This window comes from Bos indicus x Bos taurus, chromosome 11 (assembly GCF_003369695.1).
Source record: "Bos indicus x Bos taurus breed Angus x Brahman F1 hybrid chromosome 11, Bos_hybrid_MaternalHap_v2.0, whole genome shotgun sequence".
NCBI lineage: Eukaryota > Metazoa > Chordata > Mammalia > Artiodactyla > Bovidae > Bos > Bos indicus x Bos taurus.
The window spans coordinates 36,105,106-36,122,062 of record NC_040086.1 but is presented as its reverse complement, the minus strand read 5'-3'; the positions used below and the strand labels follow the sequence as shown (position 1 = coordinate 36,122,062).

Below are 16,957 nucleotides of genomic sequence, written 5' to 3'. Positions count from 1 at the left end.
ATACTAGAAAAAGTTGTTCTCTGTTTTCTACTGTTACAATGGCTCGTTTAGTGCCGTTATATTGTCATATCAAGAAATACAGTTCTGAAACCTGTTCTGTTTGGAGAGGAATGAATTCTTAAAAAGAGAAAATCTCATTTTATTTTAGATATTTATGTTTCATTCACCTAGTCAATGCTTATTTGTTGTTGGTCTTCTGTCTGAGATTGGCCTTGAGCACGTAAGGGGAAGGAGACCCAGTTTCTCTCCTCAAGAAGCATAGTTTCCTTATGATAAGGAGGAACAAATATTAAGTTCAAGTTTGGGTATTTTTTTAAATTAACTTTTACTGAAGCATAATACACTTGGTCATGGAATGGTTCCCATTGCCCCTCCAGTTTGTTAACTTGTTATATAAGAATAAGAAGTTACTCAGTTCTTCCAAAGGAGAGGCTTTGATGGTAGTGTTACCAGCCAGGGTTCTTGGCCTCCTTAACCAATAGAAATTGATCAGAGGCCAGACTAGAAATTCAAGCAAGGCTTTATTGGAGCCCCTGCTATAGCAGTGGGAGTGAGAACAAACAGCAGATTCCCTTGCTCATTTCCTGAGTGGGGGCGAGCTTGTTCCTTATGTGGGATGTGGGTAGGAGAGTGAGGAGAGTTTGGGCCAGAGGAGTGGCTTAGGTAGCTTGCCAGCGTCTTATGTGGTGTTGTGTGCAGGGGGCCTGCACAGTACCCTACTTTTGCCCCCGACCCCCTTTTGCTCTAGGCTCTTCAGAAGTGGCATTTGGGTTTTTTAGTCTCTTTTGTCCAGAATTTGCTCCATCTATGCACGCATACAGTTCTTTTTAGTACCACACAATCTATTGCTATTGTTGCTGGAGGAGATGTTTGTCCAGGTGCAAGCATGATAGCGGGTCTTAGGTCTCAGCCTGTCTCAGTAGGGTGTAAGCTCTAAATACACTTTTCTAAACCACTATTTTTTAATTATTACCTATTAGTTAACCAGTTGCTTTGTTTTGAGATAATTAGCCAAAGGTATAAAAATACTACTTTGCCACTGAGAAATTTTTTCACTAGACATACAGAAATCAGATATCTTAGTGTATTTATGATACTAAAATTTTTCTGTCTGACTTCTGTACTGTATTTAATAAAACAAAATTTTTTTTGACTTTCATTTTTAGAAGGCCAGCCTAATTCATGGAAACAATCTTATTTTCACTCTGTTTCATATATCACCACTGACAACCTGATAATATTCAACTCAGGGTCTTGACTGTAGAGTGATTTTTGCCAGCAGTCACTGATAATGATGTATGAATTGGATATGAAACAAATTTACTTCCTTTCTATCCTGACCTCCACCCCAAAATAGGTTGATTTTAATTGATTATAGAAAAATAACTTAGCTTGAAAAACTGTCATTCTTTGCCTGATAAAATGTCCTTGAATATTCACTTAGAAATAAGAGAAGTTAGGTTAAACTACTTCAGTGATACTATCTCAACCAAGGTGTTTGAATATCTGAAACCTTCCAGTATAAGAGAATTCTTGCTTAAAGAACTTTATCCTCATGAGGGAAATTTAAGGATTTTATCTTCCCATTGTTTCATCTATATTACCATTTTTCAAGTGTGGTCCTTTGCCCGAGTGTCTAGTGCCTTTTTAACTTTTGACTGAGACTTGTTGATTCTAACTTCTTGCCTCCTACAACAGTAGAAGATACAGAATAACTGTATGCTTGAAATGAAATTAAAAATCTTGTTTTTCAAAACACGTTTCCCATCATCAGGCACAGAAATCAGAGCTTCCTTTATACATCTCTGCTATCCTTGTAGGTACTGATATTTCTTCACAGTTACAGTTCTAAAAAGTTAGTGTAATAGCCTGATACCTACAGAATTCACAGTGTACATAATTTGCTAATGGTGTGTGTGTGTACTTATTTTGTTAATGTCCAACTATCTTCTGGCATTCTATTTTTTCATTAACTCCTCCAGAATTTAACAAAATATTGTGGTGGATAATACTGTTAAAGTTCAGCCCCACTGTTTGTTGTATCAAGTTAATAGCATTATACCTATGTCCATCCTCATTAGGTAGGGTTCAGTTCAGTTCTGTTCAGTTCAGTCGCTCAGTCGTGTCCGACTCTGCAACCCCATGAATTGCAGCACGCCAGGCTTCCCTGTCCATCACCAACTCCTGGAGTTCACTCAGACTCACGTTCATTGAGTCAGTGATGCCATCCAGCCGTCTTGTCCTCTGTCGTCCCCTTCTCCTCCTGCCCCCAATCCCTCCCAGCATCAGAGTCTTTTCCAATGAATCAACTCTTTGCATGAGGTGGCCAAAGTACTGGAGTTTCAGTCTTAGCATCATTCCTTCCAAAGAAATCCCAGGGCTGATCTCCTTCAGAATGGACTGGTTGGATCTCCTTGCAGTCCAAGGGACTCTCAAGAGTCTTCTCCAACACCACAGTTCAAAAGCATCAATTTTTTGCCACTCACCTTTCTTCACCGTCCAACTCTCACATCCATACATGCCCACTGGAAAAACCAGAGCCTTGACTAGGCGGATCTTTGTTGGCAAAGTAATGTCTCTGCTTTTCAATGTGCTATCTAGGTTGGTCATAACTTTTCTTCCAAGGAGTAAATGTCTTTTAATTTCATGGCTGCAGTCACCATCTGCAGTGATTTTAGGTCTCTATAGGCATGCAAACTCTTCCTTCAAATAATCTATTGTAGTGGCAACTTGGGAGTTATTCGTTTCATTTACTGTAGTGAAATAATATGCATTTCTTTAACAACACTCCTAAGTTTGTCTGGAGTCCCCTTTTAGTTCAAATAAGCAGAGTTCTACTAAATTTTCATTGGTTAATAAAAGAACATCATTGTAACAAAGATTGTTGTTTATTATGCTAAAAATATCTAATAAAGTACAGACTTGGAGTATTATGCTTTCAGTTTGCTTGTCAGTTACTCTTGTCATTTGTGATGAAATGGTAATAGTAGCCAAGGTTCCAATTCTTTTGAGACTGTTTCTCCAGACTGATGCTGTTTCTTCTTACCTGTTCATCCCATGCCCCTTCCAGTTACATTTTTAACAAAATAGAAACATATTGTCTCCATTATCAGAGAGAATAAATATTTGCCTCTTGCTTCCATTTCCTCTATATCTTTTAAGATACAATTGACAATAATTTTGTGTGTGTCCCAAAAGAGTATATATATTAATGGATTTGGGTTGAGATAATTGTGATAAATGTTTTATACTTGAACAAGGAGTACACATATGTTTTGATTTGTTGATAGGAATGTTCACAGTATTGTGAGTTCTGGGTGAATAAATGATGGAAACATCACCAAAGTGCCCAGTCGTACAAACGTGCCTTTTTACTGATGATAGTTTTTTTTAACTGCTGTGTTGCAGCTGTTGAAAATGGACAGATAGATGTGTTAAGGCTGCTGCTTCGATATGGAGCAAATGTTAATGGATCCCATTCTATGTGTGGATGGAACGCCTTGCACCAGGCTAGTTTTCAGGTAAACTCTGCATTTATTATTTCATTTCCATGTAAATTGTGTGTTTTACCCTTTTAAAATGACAATTCTATACAGTCTTTGCTTCCTACTTGCCTGTGATTTATGGTGGTTCATGCAGTACAGAAAGGCAGTCTAAATGGTAATGATCATTCTGAATAAGCCTGCTGCTCTAGTAGTTCTAGCAGCTTTGGGCTGCAGGGATTATGTAAGTTTTTCAAATGTTGATAGCATAGTTAAGAGGCCATCAGAATATTTGGGATATATAAATTGATAGTGAGCAATGGCTTATTATATTTATAGCACTTTGTTTAGATAACTGTGATAACACCTTAGTACTTGGGCTTGCAAACTAATTTTGCAGGATTTTATAAGGATTCTAATTCCTAGAGATCGTTGTTTTATCTGTTTATGTTTAATGGGCTAGCTTAAGGTACAGAATAATGATTAACACTTTCTTCCCATTGCCCAAAACACTTTAAAAAAAGAGTTTTCCTTTAGTGAGGATAAAAAGCACATATACACACAATAATAAAAAAAGAGATATCTTCTATTTTTTTTGTTTTGTCTTATTTAAAATATGAATCTGTGCCTTAGGGAAATGCTGAGATCATAAAATTGCTTCTTAAAAAAGGAGCAAACAAGGAATGCCAGGATGACTTTGGAATCACACCTTTATTTGTGGCTGCTCAGTATGGCAAGCTAGAAAGCTTGAGCATACTTATATCATCGGGTAAGACTGATCCTTTGCACTATTACGATCATGAGTTTAATGCTGTTTCTTCCTAGGAAGAGTAATTCTTAACTAAATATAAATCAGATTCTGAAATTTATTGTTTTATGTTAGTGGTAAATAAGAGTACGTACAAGTTAATTTGTAAGCCTGGTTACTAAGTCTCTATTAACTAACATGATACAATGCGCAACTACTAACTTACCTCAGGAGAACCTCTTAATGATCTATTGCTAAAGCAGGTTTATTGGCAAGTTGAATGATGGGGCTGTCCTTCATTATAGCTACTTGAACGGTTCCAACTTTCTCGGGTACATGACTAATACAGTTTTAATTAATCTTTTAGATAGCTATTTTGTACATTAACCCTCTGACTTGTGTATTTTGGTTAATTGTGTGATATTTAAGTGGGTTTATTTCAAAGCCTGTTTACACTATTATGTTAATAAATAGCAACATAAACCTGCTTAAAAGTTTTTCAGTGACAACCATTACATATTCAGCACTGTCAGAGAAGATGGTGTTAAGGTGGCATGCTTATTACTCTGTGAAATTTCTGTGACCAGAAACATTTGTTATATAAGGGCTCTTCAGTTCTTCTGACACCATTGCTGTGCGCACAGTGCTAACCTGACAAAACATGGGTAGTCAAGAGCAGATGGGAGAGACACCAGATTTGCCACCACACAATGTTTTTTTAATACCTAGGCTTTTCACATATCTTCTATAATATCTAAACTTTTAATAAATTACCAAAACGAAGTTTATTTAGAGCACATATTTTCTTATTTCTGCTTTCTCCTTATAAACCTTGAAATACTCAAGTTGACATAGTAAGCAAGAGAAACAAGCATTCGTTAAGTGTAAAATTAAGATATGTTACAAATATCAGGTCTGTAAATCTTTGGAGTTGAGATAATCCCTAAAATCATTTATTCAAGCATGTGTTTTGTTGTTGTATTAAGAATCCCAGACTCTGAGCTGTTTAAGTGACGTGCCAAAGATCTACAATAGAAGCTATTCACTGGTGGAATCGGGACTCGGACACAGGACTTTGATTTCTCATCTTCCTTCTTCTGTGCTGTACCTTCCCACAGACTGTCATGATGCATTTTATGACTTCCAGTCCCTAAAATTCCAATTATTAGTGTGTAATACTTAGAATGAAATAGGTTAAATTGCAGGTTAGTTACTCTCTCCTCATGCTAAGCCTGTCTCCTGGAACACTAAGCACCTGTTTTTTTTTTTTTTTTGTCCTCTCTGAATAGTTATGAACAGCAAGTTGGAAAGGTATATAGGTATGTTTATAATGTAACTATACATGTTTCTAACTCTTTAAAATGACTTTCAGTGAATTCTTCCTCATTATCCAACTTTTTTTATCTGAAATTTTACAAAGACTGGTTCCTTATTCTTATACATTAAAATTGTCAATCAAAACAAAATATTGCTTAAAAACGAAAGTTAAGTAGGTTTCTTTTTTGACTTAATCTTTCCTCAGCTATAGTGTTCATTTCTTTCTAATGATGACAGTAGGTGAGGCATCCACCTTGTACAAGTCAAGAAGATTCAATGTATCTAGACGTGTTGAATACCCAGTTGGAATTTCTGACCCTTCCGTGAATTCTGACTTACCATTTGTATTTTGCATTGTTCTTAACCCATGTCAGGGCTTTGGTTTATTCAAGGTGTATTTATGAAACCTCCTTTTAAATAAAAAATTGTCTTCCCCCTTGAGGATGATGATTTTTCCACTGAGGTGTATTCCAGAAATTTAAACATTTTCATGGTCATGTATTAACACACACATACTTAGCATACTTAGCACATTATTTGTCAATGAGAAAAGTTTGAGGAAGTCTGCTATTTTTGAAACCTTCACAGAAATTGAGGTCACTAAACTTTTTCACATCTTTATACGTTTGCTTCTAAATAATTGATTAGATTTATGCTTAAAAATTCAGCGTAGAAACCCATTTAAATAGAGCCTTTTCCTTTTATTGTGGGCTCTGTTCATCACACACTGGTCATGAAGAAAAGGAATGTAATAGAGAGTATAGTCAACATTAGTTTAAAGTTATAGCCCCTGTGTATATCATTTCTGCTGGGATTTTTTTTTATGACTCAGCCTGAATCAATTAGTGGCATCTATAAAGTCTGATAATTTAGATTTTTTTTCTTATTCTTTCAATAATGATCAGAAATGTTATCCGTATTTGATGATTTGCATTTTTTTTTTAAAATGATTGCTTATTAGACCCTCAGAGTGTTTGTTGGAGGAAGGATTAGAATGAAATGAATCCTTCATAGGGTAAAATTCATATTTTAGCTTAAAAATGAATTCTAAAATATTAATCTTTTTTTTCTTGTTAACATAAAAGCAAAAACAATTTAAATGATTACCAATAAGAAATTGAAAATTAATGTTTCAACAACAGTATCCATTAAGGAGGACAATCTGTTGTACTATGAAAGCCCTTTTAAGGCAGCTGCTTTGAATTGTTGGTTGCTTGTCTTCTTTTATTTTTGCATTAAAGAGGGTTATATGTTAAATGTTTTATTTTAGGTGCAGATGTCAATTGTCAAGCCTTGGACAAAGCTACTCCCTTGTTCATTGCTGCTCAAGAGGGCCACACAGAATGTGTGGAGCTTTTGCTCTCCAGTGGGGCAGATCCTGATCTTTACTGTAATGAGGACAATTGGCAGCTACCTATACATGCAGCTGCACAGATGGGCCATACAAAGTAAGTGCTAAAAATGAAAAGTAAAAATGGTCTCATAATTCAGAGCTAGTAAGAAATTAGATCTTCTGGACCAGACCCTTTACCTCCAGGCATAATCTTTGATATTCCCTTCTCTACTGATTTGCTTAATGGTTAGGTCCACCCCCGCATCTGTCTCCCATGCCATCCCCTGAAGTTCTTAGTCTTGCACTTTCTTAGAGTGAGGCAGAATGGCCCAGGAGACTGTCTCAGGGTGTTAAATCTTCCCTCTGACTTGCTTAAGCTACTCTTCCACTCCTTTCCAGTTTTATCCTAGACATCTTGAGGTACTGATCTGATGACTTTATTCAATGTACTTATATTACCTCCCTGACCCCAGAAAGGTTTTGGATTTGTGATCTCTGTTGGAGTTCTTTTTCGTGGGGTCTAGGCAGTCCTCCACATCTTGAACCCTTTGACTGGACTTCTCTTTGTCTGATTTCAAATTCAACCTGGTTCTTTATTCTGCCCCTGTTATTCTTCTTCCCTAGCCAGAAACTCAAATGAAATTTTTGGGGAGAGAGAGACTTAAAGAAAGTTGAAACTCCCTGAAATTGGGAGTTCTAAGAATCTTAGAAATTATTAAACCTGGTTTTACCTTGAGAATATGGCAGCCTATCTTAATATAGATTGGTACCAAACAGTTTTTAAAAGTATATATTTAAAGTTTTTAGAGTCTTATTACTGCAGTAGTAATTTTTATAGCTATTGTTGTTGCTATTGCTGTTGTTGCTGCGTCGCTTCAGTCGTGTCCGACTCTGTGCGACCCCATGGACTGCAGCCCACCAGGCTTCTCCGTCCATGGGATTCTCCAGGCAAGAACACTGGAGTGGGTTGCCATTTCCTTCTCCAATGCATGAAAGTGGAAAGTGAAAGTGAAGTCGCTCAGTCGTGTCTGACTCTTAGCGACCCCATGGACTGCAGCCTAGCAGGCTCTTCCATCCATGGGATTTTCCAGGCAAGAGTACTGGAATGGGTTGCCATTGCCTTCTCCAAGCTATTGTTAGTATTATTTAATTTAAAAAGTAATAGTGAAATGGTCTTGTCTTTAGTATTTAATATGTTTGTATAGTAGAAAAGCAGATGCTGTAATTAGGTTATTATGCCACTAGGTGTCATGGTATTTTACGGTTTTCTTAAACATATTTGTAATCTTTGTTTGTGCCTTGTTGAAGAGTTTGGTCATGGACAGGAAGGCCTGGCATGCTGCAATCCATGGGGTTGCAAAGAGTCGGACACGACTGAGCTACTGAACTGAACTGAAGAGTATATTTTTTCCAACTCACTTAAACATTTTTAACACATTTTTTACATGTAAGAGACACTCGACAGGTTCTTTATTTTAGCAAAATACTTAGGTTTAAAAATTTGATGTTTTTCTTAACTCTTGGTATTTTATTTAATCATAAATCTACAGTTATACTCTGAGCTTTAAATTGATTTCAGAACCCTCTTGAGAATTTACCCTTATTTGTTCTCAATTTTGAGAATTCTGTTGGTCACTGATGATTTTCTTCATAGTAAATATAGGTTCTCCTTAAATATTGTTATCTTAGTCCTATTTTACCTAAGGAAAAGTGGCAAGGAGAAAGAATGTTATAAATATACTTTGGTGTAGCTCTGCCTTTCTTTTCCCAGAAAGAGGACAATTTCTGGCTTATATTATCCTTATAGTGTAGGCTAGTCCCTTCTCTCCAGCTGAGTGCTGGAGGTAAGTCTACAAATGATCTAAGAACTTTTTAATGATTTTTGTTTAGAACTTTCTCTAGTTAGCAACCAGTCTTTTAAATAAATCTGCCATAACACATAAAAGAACTCATCTTCTTTTCTGAGAATAGAATATTTTAGCAGAAATTCTGATTTCTTCCTGATGTAAATACGGTTCATTTCATGTCTCTTATCATCCTAAAAAATTCTTACTAATTAGAAAAATAAAACTTTGGTTGCTACTTTACAAAGGAAAATAATTTATTGTCTTGATATGTTTGTATTTAGTGTAATGAAGTTTTAAATAATTTATTAGATCCTAAAACATCTCATATAAAATTTGAATTTTGGGGACTTGAGTAGTGGTGGTAATGTAAACAATTAGTAAAAAAATTAAAAAGGACAATATGTTATCTATTTACTTTTATAGGAACATTATTTAGTTCTGTTTCAAATATGTTTAAGGGCCTTCTTATGAAGCAACAGTAATAAGCATTTTGGAGTATGTAGCTTGTAATAATTTATTGTACGTAGAAAGTACACGGAAGACAGACAGACTTCTTAAATTCAATCAATGGGTGACTCAAACTATGTCCTGTAGAAATGTCTGCAATTATGTATATACAGAAACATACTCCTGAATTTGTGTATTGGCAGAATCTTGGACTTGTTAATACCACTCACTAACCGGGTTTGTGACACTGGGCCAAACAAAGTGAGTCCTGTGTACTCAGCAGTGCTTGGAGGGCATGAGGAGTGCCTGGAAATGTTGCTCCAGTCTGGCTACAGCCCAGATGCCCAGATGTGCCTCGTCTTTGGATTCAGTTCTCCCTTGTGTATGGCTTTCCAAAAGGAGTATGTATATCTACTTTACTTTCATTCTTTTTGGCTGTATGGAGATGTGTTTCCAAATGACTTTCTTTTGTGATAAAATAGCATGTCTTAGAGCTAAATTGGGAACTTAAAAACAGAAAAACAGACAAAAACAAAAGCTTCTATGATGTACCTTTGATTGTTTCACTAATCAAACTATAACAAAGACAAGGTGATGATGTCAGGTTTTTTTCCTTTTCTCTTTGGAGCTGGATGATATTTTTTGGTGTAGCAGTTTTAGGGGAAATATTTAATATATTAAAGTAAATGCAGGAATTCTCTGATGTCTCAGATCTTCAAAACACTTCAAGAATTAAAACAAACTTTAAGTTATACAGTGACTAAGGCCTGAGGATTTAATGTTTAACATGGTGACTATAACTGACAGCATTGAATTATAGAATTGAAATTTGCTGAGAGTAGAACTTAAATGCTGTCAAAAAGATAATTATATGAGGTGGTGAATGTTTCTATGATGTATATGTGTATCAAATCACCACATTTTATACTTTAAATATCTTGCAATCTTATTTGTCAGTTATACCTCAGTAAAACTGAGATAAAAAGATAAAAAAGATTTTAAAATTTGTCAAGTATTGTATTGACTGTTTCAGGTTATTTGTCATTTGAAATTTATAAGACTTGTTAAGAATCTAAAATAAAACTTTATTTTTATAGATATTATAGCACTTTTAATGTATTTGGTATATAGCATTTATTTCTGTAGGTCACACATTTAAAAATTTTAATGTTTCTTTTGCTAATCTACCATGATCCTGCAAGTAGAATAAAGGAAGAATTATTGATAGATTATTGATTAGCTTCTGGCCAAACTAGACAAGATTTGTCTATCTGACTCGTAAGGTTTTAAAATAGAATAAATAAAAAAAGGCTTTATGTAAGAAAAGCCATATTGAGTAAAATCTGTGGTCCAACCAATAGTAAAGTAAGTTGTGCAGCTAGAAGCTGTTATTTTTAATGATGCAAAAGAGGTTTGTGGGCTAATCTCAAATTTCATTGGCTTTCCTAAATTCACCATTATGGATTGCTAGCTATGACTTAAAAATTTATCAAGAACTTATTTGCTAAGCTTTTCTTTCTCTACTGTCTCAACATTTGCTGTTTATAGTAGTTCATTTTTATTTGTTCTGAACTTAAGCTTCTAGGTACACACTGTACTCTGAGTATTGAAGTTTTGGTTAATCTAGTATCTGGGATCCACTCTGTGCATAACTTTCATGATTTCATAGTTCACTGTATAGTTTCTTTGGTTTTATCTTTCTAAACAGGAGGCCTAGTTACTTTAGTTTGCCTCACTAGGGCTGTACTGTTGACTTTAGTTGATTCAATTGTCATTATATATATGTCTCCATTTTTTTTTATTATTAGATTAGAATTGAACATTTTTTTATTTGATAAGAACATAATAGTTTTGTATAGTTGTATGTCTGTGTGTCCAGCAGATCAATAATCTGTTTTAGCCTTCATCTTAGCTTTTGGAGGAATGATATTTTGGTTCTTCTGTCATAGCAGCTTAGCTCATAGCTCATCGTCTTATAAGTGTAGCTTGAATTAAACATGTTAAACCATAGCAGTGCTCCTATTAACACCAAAGTACCTTAAAATGAATGTTTTTCTGGACTGAGGAATTGGGTAGAATAGAACCCTCTGGGACAGGGTATGAGGGAAATTCTGGAGAAAGAGAGCTGGAGAAAAGGTTTTCTTGATTCTGTGTACAAACCTACATCAAGCCCATCCAACCTTTGAATTCACAGGGCAGAAATTATTGACAACAAGATTTGAACTATCACCCAAGTCTCAGGTCCAAGTGGCACATTTCGTGGGGCCAGACTCAAAGCAGCATAGCAAAGGCTTGAGAACTGAATTTGCATTGAAGTAACTGTCTGTAGAGGTGAAAAAGAAATTGTAGTCTAAACCTAACTAGGTTATATACCTGCTAAAACAAACAAACACAATCAGTATTATGGTCAAAGAATTACAGCAGGACCCAGGGCCCAGAGTCTACACACAGCATTACTATTCATAATATCCAGGATACAATCTAAAATTACTTGACAGAACCAGAAAAATATGACTAATTTTAGAGGGAAAAGACAATTAACATGTGTCAACCCTGAGATGATGTAGATGTTGGAAATATCAAATAATTGTAAACAACTGTTGTAATGAGGTAAACACACTTGAAATAAATGGAAGGTAGATATTTTCAGCTTAGAAGTAAAAATTAGAACCAAATGGACTTTTTAATAAAAACTGAAAAGTGTAATATCTGAAATGAAAAGTTAGCTGTATGAGCTTCATAGTGGAATGGAATTGACAGAGGAAAGAGTCAGTTACCTTGCAGATAGACCAATATAAATTATCCAAACAGAAGAACAGAGAAAAAGAAGATTGGGGGGACAGAAAAGAACAGAGCCTCAGGGACCTGAGGGACAATATCGTCAGTGTTGACATTCATGTCATAAGGATCCAGAAGAGAGGAGAAGGAGATTGTGACCAATAATGGACAAACACATCCCAACATTAGATAAGGACACAAGTTTATAAATTTAAGAAGCTAAGTAAACCAAAATATGAGAAGCTCAAAGAAAAGCATGCTTACAAAATAATCAAACTGTTGGAAACTTAAAGAAGTAACATTGTGGTTTATGGTGGTCTTTGGTCACAGACATGAGCTATTAGACTTTGTTTTTTACTATTCTTGGCAATGTTGCTATGTGAAGTGGCCCTATGTATCATAACTGAAATCTTTTTTAGTGACTTTAAAAGGACTTGTCATGTATTTGCTTCCATGTGGGAACTTATAATTGGACCAAATGTATTTTTAATTAGTAAGGTAGGTTTTCAGTAAGAAAACTCGCTGGAAAATGCTATTTGTTAGTCCATAGGGAAAAAAGCCAAAACATCAGAATATCTCTTTGATGAGGGTACATTCTCTCTGTCTTTACAGTTTACTTTTTATTTGTTTGCCAGGGCCATGGTAGTAGACTTAATTTTGAAACATCTTTGCCATTATTTATCTACCCAGTGGGAAATTTAATTGAAAGGGAAACATTTCCCAAGAGACTAAGGTGAAGAGATGGTAGCTTTATTATCACATATGCTCACATTTAATATTTGTATATACATACAGTGCACTGTGCAGTGTCTGGCACATCAGAAAAAAAATATCAAGGTTAATTCTCTTCTTCATTTCTGGAGAAGACATATCTTTTGCCATCCTCTGTTTATCTAAAAATAGCATCAATTAAACTTTTAGTCTTTGTAATACATTTACATAAGCTAATGTCAGATTCTTAGTTTGCATGTAATCGCTGTACATATAATGGGAAAATCATTTGATTATTTTGAAATTCAGTGTAAACCTGATTGAGCAAGGAAACTATCAATTCTCCCAGTAGGTTTTGTTTTAGTATTTCAAGAGGGTAACATAGACAATGCCTGGGGGAAAAAATTGAAAAATTTGTTAATTTTTTTATTTCTTTCAATATGCATCTGAAAATTTGAGTTCTCTAGGTTACATACTTAAAATTATTTAAATTAATTAGAATTACCTTTCTAAAGGACAATTGACTAATTTTGTTTAAAAATAGCTTTTTGTTCTGTTTCTTCTTAAGCCAGTGTATGAATTTCCTGTATTACATTTACCAATTATGAATAAGAATTTGAGTTTTGGTCACAAAAATAATACCAGGGAACTTGGAAGACTATTTTCCAAAATTAATTATTAGATATTTGAACTTTCAGATATTTGGTAATAGATAATAAGTTTAGTGGTATAAGTTTTTTTCTAACATCACAATAGTAAAAAATGTTGATCAGTTTTCACAATCAGTAACCAGACCAAAAAATAAAAAATAATTACAATTGCAAGCCATAATGGAAACATGATTAACCTAATAATATAAAGTAATTACATACAGTTTGGGGAATTAAGTAGAGTGATATGGAAAGTGGAAGTGCATACATGCACATCTTTTCGTGTCTCTCCCCCCACCCTGCCCCAGGCCAGTCTGTGTTTTTGGTGGTGCATTTAATCCATTTACATTTAAAATAATTATCAATACATATGATCCTATTCGGAGAAGGCAATGGCAACCCACTCCAGTACTCTTGCCTGGAAAATCCCATGGACAGAGGAGCCTGGTAGGCTGCAGTCCATGGGTCGCTAAGAGTCGGATATGACTTCACTTTTACTTTTCACTTTCATGCATTGGAGAAGGAAATGGTAACCCACTCCAGTGTTCTTGCCTGGAGAATCCCAGGGACGGGGGAGCCTGGTGGGCTGCCGTCTACGGGGTTGCACAGAGTCGGACACGACTGAAGTGACTTAGCATCAGCAGCAGCATGATCCTATTACGGTTTTCTAATTTGTTTCAAGTTTATTTTGTGTAGATCTTATCCTCCTTTTGTGTTTCCTGCCTAGAGAAGTTCCTTTAGCATTTGTTGTAAAGCTGGTTTGGTGGTACTGAATTCTCTTAACTTTTACTTGTCTGTAAAGCTTTTGATTTCTCCATCAAATCTGAACTAGAGCCTTGCTGGGTAGAATATTCTTGGTTGCAGGTTCTTCCCTCATCACTTTAAAATATATTGTGCCATTCCCTACTGGCTTGTAGAGTTTCTGTTGAGAAATCAGCTGATAACCTATGGGAGTTCCCTTATATGTTATTTGTTGTTCGTTGCTTTAATATTTTTGTCTTTAATTTTCACCAGTTTGATTACTATGTGTCTTGATGTGTTCCTCCTTGGGTTTATTCTGCCTGGGACTCTCTGTGCTTCTTGGACGTGGTTGACTATTTACTTTCCCAAATAAGGCAAGTTTTCAGCTATTATCTCTTCAAATATTTTCTCAGATCCTGTCTCTCTCTTCTGGGATCCTATAATGCAAGTGTCGGTGCATTTAATGTTGTCTTAGAGGTCTTTTAGGTTGTCCTCATATTTTTTTTTTCATCCTTTTTTTAATATTCTGTTTTGTGGCAGTGATTTCCACCATTCTGCCTTCCCAGTCACTTATCTGTCCTTCTGCCTCAGTTATTCTGCTGTTGATTCCTTCCAGTGTATTGTTCATCTCTGTTTGTTCTTTAGTTCTTCTAGGTCTTTGGTAAACATTTCTTGCATCTTCTCCATTCTGTTTCCAAGATCCTGGATCATCTTCACTGTCATTATTCTGAATTCTTTTTCTGGAAGGTTGCTTATCTCTATTTTATTTAGTTGCTTTTCTGAGATTTTTATCTTATCCCTTCATCTGGGACATGATCCTCTGCCTTTTCATTTTGCTTAACTTTCTGTGATATGGTTTTCGTTCTGGCGACTGTGGGATTTTCTTGCTTCTTCTGTCTGCCTTCTGGTGGATGGGGTGTCTTGTCGTGGTTTCTCCTTTGTCTTTGGACATGGGGTATCTTTTTTTGGTGAGTTCCAGTGTCCTGTCAGTAGTTGTTCAACGGCTAGTTGCAGTTTCAGTGCTCTGCTATCTTGATCTCCAGTTTTGTTTAGTTTTATTTTGGCTATGCTGAGTCTTTGTTGCTGAGTGGGGTTTTCTCTAGTTAGAGGGAGCGAGGCTACCCTTCTTTGTGGTACGTGGTCTTCTCCTTTTGGTATCTTTTCTTGTTGTGGAGCATGGGCTCTAGGGCACAGGGCTTCAGTAGTTGTGGCATGTGGGTTCAGTAGTTGCAGTTCCTGAACTCTAGAGCTCAATAGTTGTGGTGCATGGGCTAAGTTGCTTCATGGTATGTGAGATCTTCGTGGACCAGGGATTGAACCCACATCTGCATTGGCAGGCAGATTTCTTTACCACTGATCCATCAGGGAAGCCTGTGGTATGAGTTTTGAAATTTTATAGTAACAGTGTGTTATTATAGTAATGTTGGTTTGGTATAAGATCATTGTATAAAAGATTTAATCAACGCTTATCTGACTTTAGTTATTAATGAATCAAAAAGTTTTTTTTTAAGTTAGTTTATTTTAATTGGAGGATAATTACTTTACAATATTGTGGTGGTTTTTGCCATACATCGACATGAATCAACCATGAATGCACATGTATCCCCCCATCCTGAACCTCCCTCCCACCTCCCTCCCCACCCCATCCCTCTGGATCGTCCCAGAGCACCAGTTTGGGGTACCCTGCTTCATGTATTGAACTTGCACTAGTCATCTATTTTATATATGGTAATATACATGTTTCGATGCTATTCTCTCAAATCATCCCACCCTCACTTTCTTCCACACAGTCCAAAAGTTTATTCTTTACATCTCTGTCTCTCTCTTTTGCTGCCTTGCATATAGGATTGTCATTAATGTCTTCCTAAATTCCATATATATGTGTTAATATACTGTATTGGTGTTTCTCTTTCTGATTCATTTCACTCTGTGTAATAGGCTCCAATTTTACCCACTTCATTAGAACTGACTCAAATGTGTTCTTTTTCTTAGCTGAGTAAAACTCCATTGTGTTTATGTACCTTACCTGTTTTTCTGCCGATGGACATCTAGGTTGATTCCATGTCTTAGCTATTGTAAACAGTGCTACAGTGAACATTGGGGTACCTGTCTCTTTCAATTCTGCTTTCCTCAGTGTGTATGTCCAGAAGTGGATTGTTGGGTCATATGGCAGTTGTATTTCCAGTTTTTTAAGGAATCTCCACACTGTTCTCCATAGTGGTTGTATCAGTTTGCATTCCCACCAACAGTGTTTTCTCCACACCCTCTCCAGCATTTATTGTTTGTAAACTTTTTGATGGCAGCCATTCTGACCAGTGTGAGATGGTACCTCATTGTGGTTTTGATTTGCATTTCTCTGATAAATGAGTGATGTTGAGCATCTTTTCATGGTTAATTAGCCACTTGTATGTCTTCTTTGGAGAAATGTTAGTTTGGTTCTTTGGCTCACTTTTTGATTGGTTTGTTCATTTTTCTGGTATTGAGTTGTATGAACTGCGTGCATATTTTGGAGAGTAATTCTTTGTCAGTTGTTTCCTTTGCTATTACTTTCTCCCATTCTGAAGGCTGCCTTTTCACCTTGCTTATAGTTTCCAAAACTTTTGTTTTCTTATTTGTATGTTTTCTGGCATTTCTCCTGAGATCTAGAAATTTAACATTTCTTATACTCTTTGCACTGTTGGCCTCTTACGTTATGGTAAAGTTACCTGCTTTTACAAACAGTATAATTAATATCAAAAAGTGATGAAGATAATAAATAATGGCTCTGGGTTTTGAGTTTTCCTTTCTTTTTTGTTTTATTCAGCCAATTTAACTTTTTAGCTCAGGATTAGCATTCTGAAAGATTTTTACTGAGTATCCCTTGGAGAGAATAGGCTTCTATTTGAAGCAGTGACCTTTAGCTC

General features: G+C 35.7%; 1 protein-coding gene across 3 annotated transcripts in view; it reads left to right on the top strand.

Moving 5' to 3' along the window:
• The window catches only part of ASB3 (ankyrin repeat and SOCS box containing 3), a 123,110-nt gene that overhangs the window by 76,655 nt on the left and 29,498 nt on the right, over positions 1 to 16,957 (top strand). For all 3 annotated transcript variants that reach the window (XM_027555268.1, XM_027555269.1, XM_027555270.1), the window contains exons 4-7: positions 3,409 to 3,521; positions 4,116 to 4,251; positions 6,818 to 6,995; positions 9,378 to 9,575. In XM_027555268.1, the coding sequence (XP_027411069.1) occupies positions 3,409 to 3,521; positions 4,116 to 4,251; positions 6,818 to 6,995; positions 9,378 to 9,575 (625 nt within the window). The remainder of the gene's footprint in view (positions 1 to 3,408; positions 3,522 to 4,115; positions 4,252 to 6,817; positions 6,996 to 9,377; positions 9,576 to 16,957) is intronic.